The following is a 21,525-nucleotide window of genomic DNA, read 5'->3' as shown; positions in this document are numbered from 1 at the left end:
CAACGGGAGGGGCCACAACAGTGAGAGGCCCGCGTACCGCAAAAAAAAAAAAAAAAAAAAAAAGCTCTTAAAATTGTCAAATATGTACACCCAGGTCACAGTCTTCCAGAAAGAGGGAACCCAAGTTTAGTAATTGAATTAGTTTTACAAAGACTATTACTTTTTCCACTGCATACATACTTTCCCCAACGTAGTCATCTCGGCCACTGATGAACAGCTTATATCCACACTGTTTTTCCAAGACCTCAGGTAAGACTTTAAACACAAAAATATCTGAGTTAGAGGTGGACCCTTCCCCAGGGGTCTTTGGACACAGTATGTATGCATCATACGTCTTTCCATCTGAAGCTAAAGAGAAAATGCAATATATTTAGAACCAAAAGAAAAAAAAACGAGATTTGGTAAAGTCAGTATCACAAACATGCATTTCATAGTGAATTATTTTGTGTACAATGGTATGAAGCAACAACACCAAAAGTATAATGCCTTTTTAAAGTGTTCATCTCTTACACGTTTACATTTATTCTGTTTTACTACAAAGTTCTTCTTATATTATTCGATGGTCCCCTCATATGCAAACATTCTTTACCCCTCAGTATGGAACTATCCTTATCTCACTGTTCTCACCTTCCCCAAATGTCTAAGCCCTGAATTCTATCCATTCTTCCTTTTATATATTAGTGTAGTATTAGTTTTTTGTGAGGTTTAAACAAAAGAGAGAGTACTTCCCCAATGTATGAAAATTACATCATTTCTTCCATTTGATGGCAGATCATGGGGTGATCTGTGTTCTACCCAGCACAGAGCAAGTTCTCAACCACAGCTTCTGAATAACTGGATTTGTAAGCAGATGCTCTAAATGCCTGTGTATCCCACCATTATGAACACCAGAGCAGTAACTTAGAAAATAATACTATTCAGTCTATTTGGTTAAGAAACTATAATTATGTATAATTATGTTATTTTGTATATGCCACATTTCATTTTAAAATTTAAATAAAACCCCTCTCAGTTAGCTTTTACATCTCTTAACCACCCCAACAAGAAAATACTGCATAGAATGCAAAATCGTACCTTTTTTTGGGAGAAAATCATAGAAAGAATCTCTGTACCAAAGCACAATGTCAACCTTGAAGACTTTATAGATGAAAACAGAGCATGTAATTACCAATGTTAACATGACAAATATACCAATTGTGGGCGTCTGGAAATCAGGGACTACAGCAGAAAAGAGGGGAAAAAATATTAGAACACAAAGAATTTAAAAATTGAGCATAGCAAATTAAACATTATCATCCCAGAGAAACCATATTTGGGATTGGCCTGTAATCCCAAATCCCAGACAGTATTAACCCATTCATTATCATCTTTTATTAATGAATACTAATGTACAAAGTCATTGAGAATGGATACTGTATAAAACTAAGGTGCATTGTATTAAATTTTCACCTAAGTCATATGTAATAACATAGAAAAAAGACCATAGGATAGAGCATTCCATAGGACTATGAGTAAAGTCAGAGTCACTCAAAAGCCTACAAAAGTAGAAGAGTCAGGGTTTCCCTGGTGGCGCAGTGGTTGGGAGTCCGCCTGCCGATGCAGGGGACACAGGTTCGTGCCCCGGTCCGGGAAGATCCCACATGCCATGGAGCGGCTGGGCCCGTGAGCCATGGCCGCTGAGCCTGCGCGTCCGGAGCCTGTGCTCCACAGCGGGAGAAAGAAGAGTCAGGTGGAGAAAGCTGAAGACAGGGGGAAAGGAGAAAAGGGTTTAGGGATGCCAGACAGTGTTTCACACTTCCACATCCTCCCAGCTTCACATGCTAGTTATTAATCTGATGACTGCAGAGGAGTCATGTGGAGAGGTAAGGGGGAGGAGAGTAGAGAAAGAAGGAGACTTCTAAATGTCAGGGGACAAGGAGGCATCCGGAAAGCTCTGTTATTTTGCTTTTCCAATTTCAGTCATTGATCCATCTGCAGTTGAACTGGCTATGAAGTGGAACTCAAGATAGATCAATATCTGATTGGCGCAATTGATAGTTCACATTTACAGTCTTAATTACTGTAGCTTTGTACAAGATCATGATATCTGAAGTGTAAATCTTCCTTATTTGTTGTTTTTATTCAAGACCACCTTGACTAGTCTTGGCCCATTACATTTCCAATATGACCTTTAGGATAAACATGCCCACAACATGCCCACACAAATGCACACCCACACCTGCACAAATATTGCTGAGATTTTGATTGGAATTGTTTTGAATCTATAGATTAATTTGAAGGGGACTAACATTTATAATACTGAGTATTTCAGTCTTTCAATCCATGGATATTGTATATCCCTCCATCTATTAGGTCTTTAATTTATCTCAATAATGTACTTCTAGTTTGTATCACAGAGTTTGAACAGTTGTTGCTGGATTTATTCCTACATACTGAATATTTGATACTTTTTGATGCTACTGTAAATGTTATTTTTTAAACTTAATTTCTATTTGTTGTTGGTATTTGCAGAAATACATAGAAATACTACATATAAACATATACACTAGTGATTGTGCTAAATTCATTTACTAATTCTAATAGTTTGTCCATAGGTTCTTTTAGATTTTCTTCCATGTACACATTCATAAATACCATATTTTAATTCAACTACAAATTATCTTAAAATATTTCACAAACACTTCAAGATTTTTTTATTGAAGTATAGCTGATTTATAATGTCAGTTTCAGGTGTACAGCAAAGTGATTCAGTTATATATACAAATAAAATATATATATAATTCAGTTAAATATGTATATATATTGTATATACATATTTTTTTGATTTTTTTTCCCCTTATAGGTTATTACAAAATATTGAGTATAGTTCCCTGTGCTGTACAGTATGTTCTTGTTGGTTATCTATTTTATATATATTAGTATGTATATGTTAATCCCAAACTCCTAATTTATACCCCCCTCCCCTTCGGTAACCATAAGTTTGTTTGCTGTGTCTGTGAGTCTATTTCTGTTTTGTAGACAAGTTCATTTGTATTTTTTTTTTTTTAGATTCCACATATAAGTGATATCATATATTTGTCTTTCTCTGTTTGGTCTACTTCACTTAGTGTGATAATCTCTAGGTCTATCCATGTTGCTACAAATGGAATTATTCTATTTATGGCAGAGTAACATTTTATCGCAAATATATACCACAACTTCTTTATCCATTCATCTGTTGATAGACATTGTTAAATAGTGCTGTTAGGAACATTGGGGGTGCATGTATCTTTTTGAATTATAGTTTTCTCTGGATATATGCCCAGAAGTGGGATTGCAGGATCATACGGTAACTCTATTTTTAGTTTTCTAAGGAACCGCCATACTGTTCTGTATAGTGGCTGTACCAATTTACATTCTCACCAACAACATATGAGGGTTCCCTTTTCTCCATTCCCTCTCCAGCATTTATTATTTGTAGATGTTTTGATGATGGCCATTTTGACAAGAATGAGGTGACACCTCATTGTATTTTTTTTTTTTTTTTTTTTTTTTTTTGCGGTACGCGGGCCTCTCACTGTTGTGGCCTCTTCTGTTGCGGAGCACAGGCTCCGGACGCACAGGCTCAGTGGCCATGGCTCACAGGCCTAGCCGCTCCGCGGCATGTGGGATCTTCCTGGACCGGGGCACGATCCTGTGTCCCCTGCATCGGCAGGCGGACTCTCAACCACTGTGCCACCAGGGAAGCCCCATTGTAGTTTTGATTTGCATTTCTGTAATAATTAGTGATGTTGAGCATTTTTTCATGTGCCTGTTGGCTATCTGTATGTCTTCTTTGGAAAAATGTCTATTTAGGTCTTCTTCACATTTTTTGATTGGTTTTTTTTTGTTATTGAGTTGTATGACTGTGTATTTTGGAGATTAATCCCTTGTCGGATGCATCATTTGCTGCTAATTTCTCCAATTCTATAGGTCGTCTTCTCACTTTGTTTATGGTTTCATTTGCTGTGCAAAAGCTTTTAAAGTTTAGGTCCCATTTGGTTTTGTTTTTATTGGCATTATCTAGAAGATGGATTGGAAAAAATATTCCTGTGATTTATGTCAAAGAATGTTCTGCCTATATTTTCCTCTAGGAGTTTTATAGTATCTGGCTTTACGTTTAGGTTTTTAATCCATTTTGAGTATTTTTATATAGGGTGTTAATGAATGTTCTAATTTTATTCTTTTACATGTAGCTGTCCAGTTTTCCCAGCACCACCTATTGAAGAGATTGTCTTTTCTCCACTGTATATTATTGCTTCCTTTGTTTAATTGACCACAGGTGTGTGGGTTTATTTCTGGGCTTTCTATCCTGTTCCATTGATCTATATTTGTGTTTTTGTGACAGTACCATATTGTTTTGATGATTGTAGCTTTTCAGTATAGTCTGAAGCCAGAGAGCCTGATTCCTCCAGCTCTTTTTCTTTCTCAAGATTCCTCTGGCTATTCAGGGTCTTTTGTGTTTCCATAGAGATTTAAAATTTTTTTGTTCTAGTTCTGGGAAAAATACCATTGGTAGTTTGATAGGGATTGCACTGAATCTGTAAATTACCTGGGGTAGTACAGTCAGTTTGAAAATATTGATTCTTCCAATCTAAGAACATGGTATATCTTTCCATCTGTTTGTGTCATTTTCAAATTCTTTCATCAGTGTCTGATACTTTTCGGGGTACAGGTCTTTTGCCTCCTTAGGTACGTTTATTCCTAGGTATTTTATTCTTTCTATTCTTTCTGATGTGATGATAAATGGCATTGTTTCCTAAATTTCTGTTTCTGATCTGTTAGTGTATAGAAATGCAATAGATTTCTATGTATTAATTTTCTATCCTGCAACTTTACCAAATTCATTGATGAGCCCTAGTAGTTTTCTGGTAGCATCTTTAGCATTTTCTACGTACAGTATCGTGTCATCTGCAAACAGTGACAGTTTTACTTCTTTTCCAATTTGGTTTCCTCTTATTTCTCTTTCTTCTCTGATTGCTCTGGCTAGGAATCCAAAAATTATGTTGAATAAAAGTGGCAAGAGTGGGCATCCTTGTACTGTTCCTGAGGAAATCTTAGAGGAAATGCTTTTAGCTTTTCAGTGTTGATTATAATGTTAGCTGTGGGTTTGTCATATATGACTTTTATGTTATGTTCCCTTTATGCTCACTTTCTGGGGAGTTTTTATCATAAATTGGTGTTGAATTTTGTCAAAAGCTTCTTCTGCATCTATTAAGATGATCATATGGGTTTTATTCTTCAAGATATTAATGTGGTGTATCACATTGATTGATTTGTGGATACCAAAAAACCCTTGCATCACTGGGATAAATCCCTCTCAATCATGGTGTATGATCCTTTTAATGTATTGTTGGATTTAGTTTGCTAGTATTTTTTGAGGATGTTTGCATTTATATTCATCAGGGATATTGGCCTGTAATTTTCTTTTTTTGTGGCATCTTTGGTTTTGGTATCAGGGTGATGGGGGCCTCACAGAATGAGTTTGGAAGTGTTCCTTCCTCTGCAATTCTTTGGAATAGTTTCAGAAGGATAGGCATAACCTTTTCTCTAAATATTTGGTAGAATTCGCCTGTGAAGCCATCTGGCCCTGAACTTTTGTTTGTTGGGAGTTTTAAAATCACAGATTCAATTTCAGTACTTGTAATTGGTCTGTTCATATTTTCTATTTCATACTGTTTCAGTCTTGGGAGACTGTACCTTTCTAAGACTGTGTCCATTTCTTTTAGGTTTTCCATTTTATTGGCATATAGCTAGTTGTTGTAGTCTCTTATGATCCTCTTATGACACTGTATTTCTGCAGTGTCAGTTGTAACTTTTTTGTTTCTAATTTTATTACTTTGGGCCATCTCCCTTTTTTCTTGATGAGTCTGGCTAAAAGTTTATCAATTTTCTTTATTTCTGCTCTGATCTTTATGATTTCTTTCCTTCTACTAACTTTGGGTTTTGTTTGTTCTTCCTCTCGTTACTTTAGGTATTAGATTAGGTTATTTGAGATTTTTCTTGTTTCCTAAGATTGTATCACTATAAACTTCCCTCTTAGAACTGCCTTTGCTGCATCCCAGAGGTTTTGGATGGACATGTTTTTTTCATTTGTCTCTAGGGTTTTTTTTTTTCTTATTTCCTCTTTGATTTCTTCAGGTGATCCATTGGTCCTTTAGTAGCATATTATATAGCCTCCACATGTTTGTGTTTTTTTTTCTTGTAGTTGATTTCTAATCTCACAGTGTTGTGGTTGGAAATGATGCTTGATATGATTTGTTTTCTTAAATTTACCAAGGCTTGCTTTGTGGCCCAACATGTGATCTATCCTGGAGAATGTTCCATGTGCACTTGAAAAGAATGTGTATTCCCTGCTTTCAGATGGAATGCTCTTATAATTATCAATTAATACCAATTAATAATCAATTATACCATTTGCATGGTATATCTTTTTCCATCCCCTCAGTTTGTCTGTATATATCTTTAGATCTGAAGTGGGTCTCTGGTAGATGAAATACATATATTTTTGTATCCATTCAGCCAGTCTGTATGTTCTTATTGCCATTGTTAATTGTTCTGGATTTGTTTTGGTAGGACTTTTTTTTTCCTTTTCCTCTTTTGATTTGATGACTACCTATAGTGTTAGTTTTCTTTTTTGTGTGTATATCTATTGTAGATTTTTGGTTTGTGGTTAACATGAGGTCTTGGTATAGCAGGCTCTATATATATTATTGTATTAAGTTGCTGATCTCTTAATTTCAAATGCATTTTAAATATCCTGCATTTGTACTCCTCTTCTCGTGATTACTGGTTTTCATATCTTTGTGTGTCTATGATCTCCTGCCTTTACTGGTGAGCTTTCCTGTTACATAATTTTCTTGTTTCTAGTTGTGGTCTTTCCTTTTCTGCTTATAGAAGTTCCTTTATCATGTTTTATAAAGCTGGCTTGGTGGTACTGAATTCTTTTAGCTTTTACTTATCTGTAAAGCTTTTGATTGCTCCATCAAATCTGAAGAATAAACTTGCTGTGTAGATTATTCTTGGTTGTAGGTTTTTCCATTACATCATTGTAAATATACAGTGCCACTCCCTTCTGGCCTACAGAGTTTCTGCCGAAAAAACCAACTAATAAGCTTATGTGGTTTCCCTTGTTGCTTTTAATATTTTCTCTTCATCATTAATTTTTGTCAGTTTTTGTCTCAGCATGTTCCTCCTTGGTTTAATCCTGTATGGGACTCTTCTGTGCTTCCTGGAATTGGGTGACTGTTTCCTTTCTCATGTTAAATTTCAGCTATTATTTTCTCAGGTCCTTTCTCTCTTCTCCTTCTGGGACCTCTATAATGCAAATATTGGTGCATTTGACATTGTCCCCAAGGTCTTGTATTCTGTTCTGTAGCAGTGGCTTCCACCACTGTGTCTTCCTAATCTAATTTTGCAGCCCCATGGTAGGTAAATGAGTCTGAACTTTTAAAAGCAACCTATACAATTCTGAAAATAAGTGGTCTCAGGACCAATTTTACAAACTACTAAGGGAGGAAATAGGGAACACTAATGGTGAAATTTTGAGAAAAATAATTTTAGTGCAATGAAAGAAAAGGAGACAGCAAAGGGGAAATAAGAGTATAATGAAGTAAGAGAAAGTACAAGAAGCAAAGAGTAGAATTTTAAGGAGAGTTGGCAAATGCTGCAGCGTATCAGTGAAATGAGGAGAGAGAGGAAGCTGAATAACACTTGTAAGAGGCTTGAAATATCCAGTAGGCCATGAGGAATCACTGAAGGCTTTTAAGAATAAGCAACACAAGATGGCAGAGTAGGAGGACCTTGAGTTCACCTCCTCTCACGAGCACACCAAAATCACAACTAACTGCTGAACCACCATAGATAAAAGACTGGAACCTACCAAAAATGACATTCTACAGCCAAGGAATTAGAAGAAATCATGATGAGATGGTATGAGGGGCACATGCAATATAATCAAATCCCGGGTGGGCAACCCACAAACTGGAGAATAATTATATTGCAAAAGTTCTCCCACAGGCATGAGAGCTCTGAGCCCCACATCAGGCTCCATGACCTAGGAGTCTGGCATCAGGAGGAAGAGCCCCCAGATCATTTGGCTTTGAAGGCCCATGGGGCTTCACTGCAGGAGCTCCACAGGACTGGGGGAAAGAGATTCCACTCTTGGAGGGCACACAAGGTCTTGTGCACACCAAAACTCAGGGCAAAAGCAGTGACTCCATAGGAGTCATTACCTGCTGGTTTGGAGGGTCTGCTGGGCAGGCGGCAGCTGTGGCTCTCTCTCTGGGATCATAAAAGCCGGTGGCAGACTAGATAGAGGCAGATATCTTGCTTGGGTCTTTGGCACCAAGACCTGGCCTCCTGAAACAGCCTGTAGGCTCCGGTGCTGGGCTCTATCAGGCCAAACGACCACCCAGGGCAGGAACACAGCCCCACCCATCAGCAGACAGGCTGCCTAAAAAGACTTCCTGAGCCCAAAGCCAGCTCTAGATGTTCCCCTTGACACGGCCCTGCCCCCCAGAGGGCCAAGCCCCAGCGGCACCCACCAGGGGTCAGGCACTGGCCCCTCCTACCAGGAAGCCTGCATGAGCCCCTAAACCAGCCTCACCCACCAGAAGCAAGAAAACTATCATCCCACAGCCTGTGGAACTGAGTACACAAACAGGTCAGAAGCTACCCTGGGACCAGCTGGTCCCAGGCCATTGGGTAGCAAGAGGTGAGTGTACTGACACATAGGACATCCCCTACAGAGGGCCACTTCTCCAAGACCAAGAAACATAACTAATCTTCCATATACATAAAAATACAAATAGAAAGTTAACAAAATGAGACAGTAAAGGAATGCATTCCAGATGAAGGAACAAGATAAAACCCCAGAAAAACAACTAAATGAAGTGGAGATAGGCACTCTACCCAAGAAAGAGTTCAATATAATGATCGTAAAGGTGATCCAAGAACTTGGGAAAAGAATGGATGCACAGAGCAAAAAGCTATAATAAGTTTTTAACACAGTTAGAAAATATAGAGGCAACCAGAGTTGAAGAATACCATAACTTAAATGAAAAATACACTAGAAAGGATCAATGGCAGAATAAATGAGGCAGAAAAATGAATCGGTGAGGAGGGACACAAATACTGCCAATACTGTGTGTGATTACAGAATTCATGAAAACCAGTAACTTCTGACATCCTGTCTGGAAAGTGGCTATTTAGGCTTCCCCTGTGCATTCGTCATGTAGTTGTTTACCTAAAAATATTCATTAGGTACCGAAGATGACCAGACTTAAGTTGCTATTAGCTCTGGAAATAGAATGATGAGTAATTATCTGCATCACAGAATTTATATTCAAGTAAAGAAAACTAAGATAGATATGGACATGCATAGCAGAGGCCCTAACGCCTCATCTGTTTGGGCAGAGAGATGGGTTAAGAGTAGGCAGCAGGACAGAAAAACCTCCTAGAAGAAGATATAGTTCAGCTGAGAAGTAAAGGAATGGCAATCCCCAGGTTAAGAGGAATCTAAGAGCATTCTGGGCAGAGGAAATAGTACTGTAAACCTCAAGGTCATGAAATCTTACTACAGGAAAACAAAATTGCATTTCAAATCAACAGCTGTGTTGTTTACCTGGATGTATTAATTGGATATATGCTGTACTCCTTCCTTCTGTATTCTTGGCTAAACAGATAAATGGATGTAGAAAAAATTTACTTTCCACTGCTGTAATATTAAGCCGTGCGATGACGGTACTCCTTCTTTTGTTTAAAGGATTCTGCACGCTGTTCAAAAGAGTAATAAAATTGTATAAATGGCATCAATTATAGATACAATAAGCATCCCTAGTTTATCGTTACAGCAGAAATAATCACCAGTCCTAAGCACAGGTATAAGAATCAGGCTGTTAGCAAGACTGATCCGATATTTCAGAGCCCTAAGACCACTGTTAGTACAATACTCAGCGGCACAGAGAAATAAAATTAAAATTACCAGCTTCCAAGAAGGAAAATGGGGACATAGGCATCCTGGTCTCCATGGGGCACAAAATATATGAAACAAGAGTAGATGGGAAAGGGTTTGCAGGTGACGCTAAGAAGTAATAGGGCGCCATCAGAGACCTGAGCAAGGGGGTGCCTGATTCTTGGCCACAATTAATGAGTCTTTTCTAAACTACTTTAAAAATGGAATGACATGAAGGATAATTCAGGACAATTGTTTCATGGGAATGCTGCAACATTTTTAACTGAATTTAAGAGAAAGCCTTCCAAGTGGTCTGGAATTTGTACCATAATGACATGTATTGTCACCTTCATTGACAAGATCTTATGAATCCTGCTGAGCTTAGCAAAACTCAATATGGGAAGCAAAGGGTTAAGGACCAATCAATGACCAACTTGATCACTGCCACTAGATTCAATCGTAATGGTTAGATGATGTATGACATGGAATTTAATACCAAAATGTCTCTATGGCATGTCTGGCTCTTAGCATACTTACTATGTAAACTCTTCCATCATCATAGGCTCATATTCCTTAATTGCTGACCCATTCCACCTCCAGTAGACAAAGTTACTCAACTGGCCGGTAACATTGCAGATCAATTGGAGCCAGGATCCTGCAAAGGAATGTATTCTTAATCATAACATTAATGGACTTTTACCTGACCTATCTAGATTAATAAATGACTGTTGAACAAAAATTTGAAATTATAGGAAAGCAAAAAGAAGAAGTTGCCCTTATATCCACCACTGAGAGATAAGCACTATTAGTAACTTTACGTATCTCATTCCTTACCTTTCTGTGTACGTATGCAATTTTTAAAACGGGGTGTCATTGTCTACTATTTGTAATTTCGGCTCACGTGATTAGCCTTCCAAAATAGGCTATTTCATGGCAGTTTACTATTCCATCATACAGACATATTATGATGAATTCCTTTCCTATTGCTAAACATAATTTGTTTCTAATTTTCCATTATGATTAACATTCCAATGAATGTTCCTGTACATCAACATTGTACATATCCTGAAGTATTACTCTGAATAAAAATCTGGAAGAATTGAGTTAAAAGAGATACATATTTTTTAAAGCCAAACGCCCTGTCCCAAGGGAGACTATACCAGTCTGCACTCTGTCCAGCAGTGTATGCAAGTCATTTATCCCCAAAAGCCCCAGATACCAAGTGTTTTTGGTTAGTCATTGCCAATTGAGAGAAGAAAAAAATTCCATTTAAATTTTCATTTGCATTTCTTGAGCTCATGGTGAATTAACATGTTTTTCATAAGCTTAGTATTCATTTGCCTTTCTTTTAAGAATTGCTTGTTATGGGCTTCCCTGGTGGCACAGTAGTTAAGAATCCACCTGCCAATGCAGGGGACGTGGGTTCGAGCCCTGGTCCGGGAAGATGCCATGGAGCAACTAAGCCCGTGCACCACAACTACTGAGCCTGCGCTCTAGAGCCCGCGAGCCACAACTACTGAAGCCCGCGTGCCTAGAGCCCGTGCTCCGTAACAAGAGAAGCCACCGCAGTGAGAAGCCTGTGCACTGCAAGGAAGAGCAGCCCCCGCTCGCCGGGACTAGAGAAACCCTGCATGCAGCAACGAAGACTCAACGCAACCAAAAATAAATAACTAGAACAAATAAATTTTTAAAAAAAGAATTGCTTGTTATTCCTAATGGCCATTACTAAACTGCATTCTCATCTCCGTAACAAGAGAAGCCACCGCAGTGAGAAACCTGTGCACTGCAAGGAAGAGTAGCCCCCGCTCGCCGGGACTAGAGAAACCCTGCATGCAGCAACGAAGACTCAACGCCACCAAAAATAAATAACTAGAACAAATAAATTTAAAAAAAAAAGAATTGCTTGTTATTCCTAATGGCCATTACTAAACTGCATTCTCATATTATTAACATTATGATGTATGGAAGCTCTTTATCAAGGATAGTAACTCTTTATCATATATGAAAACTACTGCAAATATCTTTCAGAGCTTGTTTTCATTTTGTTATTGTTTATGGAAATTCTTTAGTGTATATATTTTTACTATTTGACCAAATTTACAATTGTTTTATACTATGTTTTCACTATTTTTGGTTGTTGTTGAAAAGCTCTCTCTACCATCAAATCAGGAAAATATTCCATGTACTTTTTCCTTTCAGGTATATATGATGTTTGCATTGTTGTATGTTTTGACTGTTTTAGTTCTTTAATCTGTCTAGAATATAACTTGGGTATGGTATGAGAGAAAGCTTTAACTTAATGTTTTTATCCAAATAGTTGACTGATAATTCCAGAATCTCTTATTGAATAATAAATCTCTTCCTCACTAATCTGTTATGTAATGTAAGAATTATAAAATTATTTATTTGGGACTTTCTAGGTTGATCTGTGTATACTGACGCCAGGGGTACCACACTCTGAATTATTGCAGTTTTAGGGTAAATATTCATATCATTTAGCTTTTAATCCCAGTATTAGCTTAGTAATCTCAGCATTTTATTCTCCCAGGTGAATTTCAGCATCACTTGCCAATTTTTAAGCCCATTCATATTTTTATTGGAATTCCATTAAATCTGTAACTTACTGTTTTTTTGGGAGCTTTTAATCCCAGTTGCCTAACTCTCCATGAATTTTTAATACCACAGATATACACTATATCTATTGATTTAGATTTTTTCACCTCCTAAAAACCAATTTTCTCCCCATTGCAGACAACATCCTCCCATCCCTTTAAGAATGTATGCTTTAAATCTCCCAGTTTGAGATTTATACGTCAGACTTTGTGGGGTTTTTGTTTGGTTGGTTTTTTCTTCCTTATAAATCCAATATAATTTTTAAAGGTTTTGCTAAGCTATCTTATAGACATCTCTATGGCATTTACTGTTGCAAATAGGATCTCTTTTCCCGGTTTTTGCTAAATAAGTCTAATATTTTAGAATATTAATTTTATATCTGGCCAATACAATAATATTTGTAGGTACATAATTATATGATCTGAAAATAATACAGTTCTTTTCTCCCCTACAGTCAGCATGCCTTGGTTCTTTTATCTTTGCATTAGTGGGCACTTCTGGAACACGTTAAGTAAACTGCTTATATGGGCATCTTTGTCTTGCTCTTGACTTCAATGAGAAGGCCTAGACCTGTAGAAGGTTTAACACTATATAGTGTTTCACCATTAAAAATGTTGGTGACGATTGGTTTGAACTGATGATATTAAGTGCAGACAGTATCCCTCAATTCCTATTTTTCTAAGTCATTTTATTGGTAATTAATATGAAATCTTATCAAATAAATGCCTGATTATAAGATAATCATATGCCACGGTGATCAGGCCTCTGATCAATGTGATATATTAAAATTATTTCCTAATGTAAACTTATTTTTAGATTTGTAGATCAAATCTAGGCTTTAGAGCTCTGAAGTATACATTCCTCGAGCATGCCTTCTCAACAGGGCAAAATGTGTTTCTTGGCGAGAAGAGCAAGAGAAGCTTAGCTATGGCAATGGTTTGTGGCCTTTCAAAGTGCCATAGTGCATGTCTGGGTATTAAATATCTGAGAAAGTAAAGAGAATTAGGGGAAAAATGGCTTGTTAGGCGCTACAGGGGAGCAATAATGGGGAAAAAAAGGGTTGAAACACTGCTCTGGATTCTATGGGACAATATTTAAATTTTTCACATCTTTGTTTACATCTATGAATGTCTTTATATTACTTCCCACCATGAAGAACAACTTGGCCAAGTACAGAATTCAGAGGTCACAAATTTTACCTTCGAATCTCTGTATAATTGCTCTTTGTCTTCACGCAGTTACTATTACAGAATTCTATATGCCAGCCTGATTTCTGATCCTCTGATACAAAAATCTGTTTTTATGTTTGGACAGTGGTTTCCAACAGAACTTTCAGCGTTGGCAAAAATGTTCTATAGTTGTGCTGTCTCATACGTAGTCACTAATCACATGTCGCTCTTCAGCCCTTGACTGAGGGACTAATTTTTAATTAAACTAAATAAATTTACTTAATTTAAATTTACATGTATGTAGCCACACATGCCTAGTGGCTATCGTATTGCATAGCTTAGATCTGAATGCTTATCATGTTACATCTTTACTCTTGAAATGAACATTATCACTAACTTGGACAAATAATTTTCTAGAATAACTGTCTTTTTGGCCTGTAGTCCTACTCTTCTACCTAAAAGCTTAACTCTGATCATAAGAAATCCATCCTGCACCAAATAAATTACATTTCTTATTCCTAGGCCTATTGAACTTGGTCTTTTCCTTTTTTTTTTTTTAAGAGTTTTTTTGATGTGGACCACTTTTAAAGTCTTTATTGAAGTTGCTTCTGTTTTGGTTTTCTGGCCGCGAGGCATGTAGGATCTTAGTTCCCCAACCCGGGATCGAACCCGCACCCCCTGCATTAGAAGGTGAAGTCTTAACCACTGGACTGCCAGGGAAGTCCCTGAACTTGGTCTTTGGCTGATGTCTTCACGAGTAATAAGTGTCCATAGGAAAGTAAGGGTGGGTCAATCAGACATGGCTAGATGTTTGCCGTAAGAGGCAAGAAATCCAAAGAAACATTTAAGACATAATCTGTGCCACTTTCCCTCTAACTTTAGATATATCCACTAAACAGGTTGTGTGCAGTAAAGGTACAGTTTATCTTAATCTCGAGTTCAAAAAAATACTGATTTCAGCATATCCTGATTGCAGCCCACTTACCCAAGACCACTTCTATCGTCTCATTAGCTGGACTCACAATCTCAGGTCTCTTGTTCCTGGATTTCACTGAAAGAAAAACATCCATAAGGTCTCTTATAGACCCGAATCTCAAGTGATGACCACACTTGGCAAAATATACCAAAAATATACTACAAGGCATCTGCCCGATATTCCCTCTACTGGCCAAAGCATATATAGCAGGAGACAGAAGGCCAGAGGTGAAGGTAGGAGGCTGACACAGAGACCACAGCAAAACCCACAGAGTTGGCCCTTCTGAACCCACAGTTTGGTACTACAAAAAAAAACCTACACATCACCAGGCCCTGGGTCTCCAGACAAGTGCCCCTCTTCGCAAAAAAAACCCCACACATCACCAGGCCCTGGGTCTCCAGACAAGTGCCCCTCTTCATGCAAATCAGGAAAAATGAGTCGTGGAAAGGGACTTCCCTGGATGGAGCATTGTTAACCAGAAGGCCATCTGTTGCTAGACCTGCCTGTATTTAGTAATTTTCATAATTACCCAAGAGTGAAAGCCACAATTATTGAAGAATGCCAAACATTTTGGCATAATTTATTAAAATAAGCATAAAAATACTAAGGAGCTCCGGAAATTAATCTTCTAATTTACAAGAAGACTGGCTTCAAGAGTTGATCTGGGGCCAAGCCTGAGAAACTATGAATTTGAATGTCCAGTATTTATTCCGCCAGAGTCAAAACAAAACGTCGGCTCCTTCAGGGCAGGATACTGTCTCCTTTGTTCCCTAATGTATACCTAGAACAGTGCTTGAAACATAGTAGATGCCCAATAAATATTTATAAATCCACCTTTAGAAGAAAACAAAATACAACCTCACATCTGATTAAGTATATTATTTCTACGTAAGGGATCAGAAAGGATGGCAGAAAGTATTTAAAACCCATGTGACCTATTTTAAAAATTCTGTAGTGCCCTGTTTTCCCTAAAATTTGGTCTGCTAATCTGGTTGCAGTATCCCAAGAAAAACAAATCAGAGCTACACAATGACCAGAGAGGGGTTGCTCAGGAACTCAGGATGGTTGTGATTCAAGGACTCCTGAAATTTACGAGTCACTGATGCTTGTAGGATGTAGGGAAGGAATTGATTCTGAGACAATAAAATTAACCTTTGGAAAAAAAATGAATTATTGTAGAATTGAGAAAACACAGCTCTCTGAAAAGTGATCATAATCTGGGTTTACCTGGGATAGTCCCTGTTTATGCCTGTTGTCCCAGAGTAATTACTGATAGAGACTGCTTTGACTTTCAAAGTCCTGGTTAAACTAACTCTATTCTTATCTTACTGAGAACTTAGAAAACCCTGGTATTTACAGAAAGGTTGAGCATTCTGCCCATCCCCGGGTAACTTGTAGGAGTGCCTTGGTTTTATTTTGTTGTAGTTTTTAATATGAAGTATGGTTAATAGAAGCCTCAGGAAAACTAACAAGAATAATCATCATGCACCTACTCATTTCTCATCTGTTTGGCCCCAGGCACAGGACCACAAGCTGAGCACACTTGATCTCTCACTTTTGCAACAAGCTTGGAAGCTTGAATTTTCTTACAGAGGCGGAAACAGCCTTAGAGAAGTTAAGTGACTGGACTAACAGAGATCTAACAAGAGTGTAACTTGTTCCAAAGTTCATTAGCATCCATCCATCACGCCAATGGCTGCTAGACACTCAGAACGCCCAAGTGAGGGGTCTCAGAACTGTCGTTCCTCCAATGCTTCTCCAGAGAACCCTCTGGAGAAGCAGCTCTAGCCAGGCCAAAGAACGTGCCTCCCAGTTCAGCTGGAACACATAGCTCATCCTTGTCTGTTTGATCAGCACTGCCTCTGAAGTAGGAATGAGAAACACATACATAACACGTAACAACAAAAACTAAAGTAAAGCCAGGTGACCCCTGGCAAGTCATCAAGCTTCTCTTGGATTTAGTCCCTCCATGGACAATGAAGGTGATATTAGAGTTATGGTCTCTGGGCCTTCCTGGATTTAAAATCCTAGGATTGGAGCTCTGACTCACCTAGAGTAATGAGTTCTATCGCCCGGGTGACATGATACTGCTTTCCCAAGTGTGTGTAGGATGCATGACACGTATAGTGCCCATTATGTGCCGTAGTCACATTCGTGATGATGAGTTTATTTGTTATTCCAACAAAGTTTATATTGTCAAGAAGTAGAGGTTTGCAATCCTAGACAGAGGGAGAGGAAGGAAGTATTGAAAACCAGTTATTCATATTTATATTCGTACGTATATGAATAGAAAGGTTCCCTGCATACAAGTTTCAATATTGCATTTTTTTGCAAAGTCATAATTACATTCCCAGGATTTACATTTTTATGCCTATGAGGCTTGCACTTTGAAGACAAACTTACTTTGCAAGAGAAACACATTTGAGGAAAGAATGCTAACTCTATAGTTGCTTAGTAATGCTATACTTCCATTCTTCACTGATATTATTTATTTTGTATTTTTTAACCTCTACAAGAGGATTCTCCACGTAAGTTCCAACAAGCCGGGTAGATCAAAGATACCAGAATATGATGTATTCCATGGAGTGCTGGCCAATCGCCTTTCAGACAGTTAGAGAAACCACTAGGTTATCCAAGGACCACTTAATGTTTGTAATAAAACGCAAAATAATATACTTTGTAACAGATAGGTATTTCTTAAAAACCCTAAATTTATAATCATCCTTATCTTTAAACATCTTTTATGCCTACTATACTTTTCTCAACTCTACCTTATTAAACAAAAATGACATATTTTTAGTTAAGCTGCAAATTAAATGTGTACAGTCTTAAAACCTTTTAAAAACATCCTATTAAATTTCACCGCTCAAAAGCAAAATAATATGCCAAAGGAAGAAGTGCTTTGCAGATTCATCCTATTGTCTGTGATAGAAAACTATTTTATTTGCTAGATGAGTAGAATGCCATATGTAATATAAAATTACCTTATACCACTGTATTTGGGGTAACTCATTGTTTTCATCTTTGAAAAAATCCAAATAAGGACATACAAGTTGTCCATCTCCTGGAATCAGTAGTCTCTGTGTAAATACGGCTTGTGAATTGTAACACAAGTTAGGCTCATGCTGTACAAACTCTGCATCTATTTTAGTTTTGAGGCAGTAAGTTGAATTGCTAAAATAAATCAAAATAGGTTTATTAAAAGATTTTTCTGTCCTTAACTATTGCAGGTACATACAACGCATGTTTGTAACATATTAATTCCTTTCTTACCTCACTGCACAGTAGTAATATCCTGAATCCTCTACTTCAGCAGGAACAAACCAAAGTTTATCTTTGTGCTGATGAATCCTGGAGTCTCTTTCTGTAGATACAGGTGTCTTCCCGTCATTTTTATACCAAATTATAGGGCCTTTGTGTTCACTTAGGATAAGAGGACACGAACGAGCATCAATTTCATGTGCAGATGAAACTAAAATAACTTCCTCTTCACGTTCCTCACATTTACCTTTAAAAGGGAGAAAGGGAAAGTCATTTCTATAAGAAATTTGTCAATGTTTCTTAACGTAATATCTAAATATAAACACACCAACTATTAAATACATTAATTTGTGTTATACGTGAGAGTGTTAGTAGCCTTATGATTAAGAGAATCATCTTGGAAGTCTAAAAGATTCCTAGTCAAATCCAGGATGTCACTTACTACTTGTGTCCTTGAGCAAGTTATTTAACCTCTCTCCTCCCCTCTTTACTCAGCTAAAAATTGGGGATAAGGTAGCAGGAAAAGATGGCTGCTTCAGTAAAAAGATGGAATAACCGTCATTTACCCTCCCACCTGAACAACTAAAAAATGCACAAAGTATATGAAATAACAATGTTCAGGACATCGAACATCAGGGAATGAAGGACACAAAGGAGGCGAGCCCTCGGGTTTTCCCAAATTACTGTGTAGAGAGAGATTCTAGGCCATGACATTGCTGGGAGGAAATGCAGGCAAAACTCAGTGTTCTCTCGAGTTGAGGAGATGGAGCAGGGAATCCAGGTAAACCAAGAGAGTGGAGGGCAGAGTACCAAAGAGATTACAGCTGTACACAGAGAGTAAGCAAGTTTTGGAGGTCTACAGACTCTCCCTCAAGTTTTCAGCTGAGTGTCAATTAGCAGAAGCAAGAAAGAAAGCTACCCAAGGCCAGAGTGAAAATTGCCAAAAGAATTAGAGTGGATAATACCCGGAGCACACACATGCTGGGCATAGCGGCTGTTCTCAACAGCCAGAATGGACAATCTTATCAGTCATGGGGCATCGAGTAGAGAACCCAGAAGGGTTTTGTCTCAGTAGATGGAGCAAGTTAGGCCTAGAATAAACCTTGTTCTGCTCCTGACTTACAAAGCTTACAAGCAAGACCTAAAAGGATCAACTATTTCCAAGTAACAACCTTGTAAAAGAACAAAGCTCAAGAACATTTTTAGTAATAAAAAAATATCCAATGCCCAACATTGTAAAATCGACAATATCTAGCATCCAATCAAAGATTACTAGGCATGCAAAGAGGCAGCATAATAAAAGCAATAATAAAGAGAAAAAAATCAGTCATATCAAAACTGACCCATAAATGACACAGATAATAGAACAGATGGAAAAAATTAAAATAGTTATTATCACTGTGTTCCACTTGTTCAAGGGGCCAGATCAAGCATGTTGAGTAGAGAAATGAAAGAGATTATTTTAAAAAACCTAAATCAAACCCCCAGAGGTGAAAACTACAATGCTGACTTTAAAAAAAAAATGGATGTGATTAATGGCAGATTTGACACTGCCGGAAGAAAAGCTTAGTGAACTACAAGATACAGCATTAGAAACTCTTCAAAACTAAACAGAGAGAGAAAAATAACAGAATGAAATAAACAGGATTCTAGTTAGTTGCAGGACAACTTCAATACATGTAATAAGAATCCCTGAAGAACAGGAGAGGTGGGTTGAACAGGAAAAATATTTGAAGAAATGCAAGTTGAAATTTTTCACGATTTTATGAAAATGATGTAGCCACAGACCCCCAAATCACAATAAAACCCAAGCATAAGAAGCATGAAGAAAAGCACACCAAACAAAGACAAAACTGATGCAGCCTTCTTGCCAGAAACTATACAAGCCAGAAGAGGGCAGAATAAAAATAAGTACTAAAAGAAAAAAAATCATCTACCTAGAATTCTATATCCAGGGAAAGTACCTTTCAGAAATAGAGGCAAAATAAAGACTTTTTCATATTTATAAAAGCTATAAAAATTATCACCAATACACCTGTACTGCCAAAAAATGTAAGGAAGTCCTATAGAAAGAAAGAAAATAGTATCAGATGAAAAATGAATCTATATAAATGAATAAATAGCACCAGAAATGTTTACTACGTGGGTAATCATAAAATAATTTTTCTTCTTATTTAAATCTCTTTAAAAACAACCAAATGTTTAAAGCAAAAATAATGTATTTTGAGATTTATAACATATAAAGAAGTAAACTGTATGGAAACAATAAGGCAAAGTTCAGGAAGAGAGAAGCAGATATACACTGTTTTAGTTTTTTATACTATTTGTGAATTGGTATAGTATCACCTGAAGGTAAACAGTGATAAGTCATAGATGGATACCGTAAGCACTAGAGTAGTTATTTTTTTGTTATTAATATAAGCCAACCCAGAAGACAAAATAAATCATGAAAATTCTCAATTAATCCAAAAGGCAGCAAAAAAGAGAAAACACATAACAAAGAATTAATGGTACAAGGTGAAAATAAAACAAGATCCTAAAATAAAACCCAAACATATTAACAATCATTGTATTTTTTTCATGGTCTAAACAACCCAGGTGAAAGGCAGAGATAGTCAGACTGGATAAAGAAAGAAGGATCCAACTATATGCTAACATACACACGAACTCACACATAAACACACTTTAAGTGTAAAGACACAAATATGTTAAAAGTAAAAACGGGGAGGGGAGAGAAATATCATGTTAACACTAATCAAAAGAAAGTTTGAATGTTTATTATTATCAGTCAAAGTAGATTTTACCGTGAAAAATATTAACAGGGAATAAAGAGTCATGTAATTATGATAAAAGAGTAATTTGTCAAGAGGTACATAGTAATCCTAGACATTTACTCACCTACTGACAGTGCTTCAAAATACATGAAGCAAAAACTGATAGAATTGCAAAAAGAAATAGAGAAACCCACAATTATAGTCTGAGATTTCAACAGTCTCCTCATAATAATTGGTAGAACAAGTACAACAATTAGACAGAAAATCAGTAATGATATAGAAGATCTGAACAACACTATCAACCAATTTGGCATAATCAATATTTACAAAAAATCCTACCCAACAACAGCAGAACACACATTCTTTTTAACTGCACACAAAAGAACTTACCAAGATATACCATATTCTTGCTCATAACCCAATAGTCAACAAATTTAAAAGAATTCAAAGTATGTTCTCTGGTGACAATGAAATTAAATTAGAAGTCAGTAACAGAAAAATATCTAGTAATTCACCCATGTATTTAAAAGCTGAAAAAAAAAAAAAAAAAACAACCAACCAACCAACAAAAAAATCACCCATGCATCAAAGAAGAAATAAAGGGGACTTCCCTGGTGGCACAGCAGTTAAGAATCCGCCTGCCAATGCAGGGGACACGGGTTCGAGCCCTGGTCCGGGAAGATACCACATGCCTCGGGACAGCTAAGCCCATGCGCCATAACTACTGAACCTCTGCTCTAGCGCCTGTGAGCCACAACT

The 21,525-nt window shown here is 37.2% G+C and overlaps 1 protein-coding gene across 7 annotated transcripts in view; it reads right to left on the bottom strand.

The window, feature by feature from the left end:
• IL1R1 (interleukin 1 receptor type 1) overlaps positions 1-21,525 on the bottom strand; it is an 86,209-nt gene that overhangs the window by 3,469 nt on the left and 61,215 nt on the right. For 6 of the 7 annotated variants that reach the window (XM_028496832.2, XM_028496830.2, XM_028496829.2 and 3 more), the window contains 8 exons: positions 18,005-18,239; positions 17,716-17,905; positions 16,782-16,950; positions 14,741-14,806; positions 10,511-10,628; positions 9,644-9,795; positions 1,075-1,218; positions 181-348 (listed from right to left, as the gene is read on the bottom strand). In XM_028496832.2, the coding sequence (XP_028352633.1) occupies positions 181-348; positions 1,075-1,218; positions 9,644-9,795; positions 10,511-10,628; positions 14,741-14,806; positions 16,782-16,950; positions 17,716-17,905; positions 18,005-18,239 (1,242 nt within the window). Of the gene's footprint in view, positions 1-180; positions 349-1,074; positions 1,219-2,876; positions 7,336-9,643; positions 9,796-10,510; positions 10,629-14,740; positions 14,807-16,781; positions 16,951-17,715; positions 17,906-18,004; positions 18,240-21,525 lie in introns of those variants that run through there. The other variant, XM_055088981.1, reaches the window with a different exon arrangement.

The sequence above is a fragment of the Physeter macrocephalus genome, chromosome 12, assembly GCF_002837175.3.
Source record: "Physeter macrocephalus isolate SW-GA chromosome 12, ASM283717v5, whole genome shotgun sequence".
NCBI classification, from domain to species: Eukaryota; Metazoa; Chordata; class Mammalia; order Artiodactyla; family Physeteridae; genus Physeter; species Physeter macrocephalus.
This window is presented reverse-complemented; position numbering and strand designations above follow the sequence as displayed.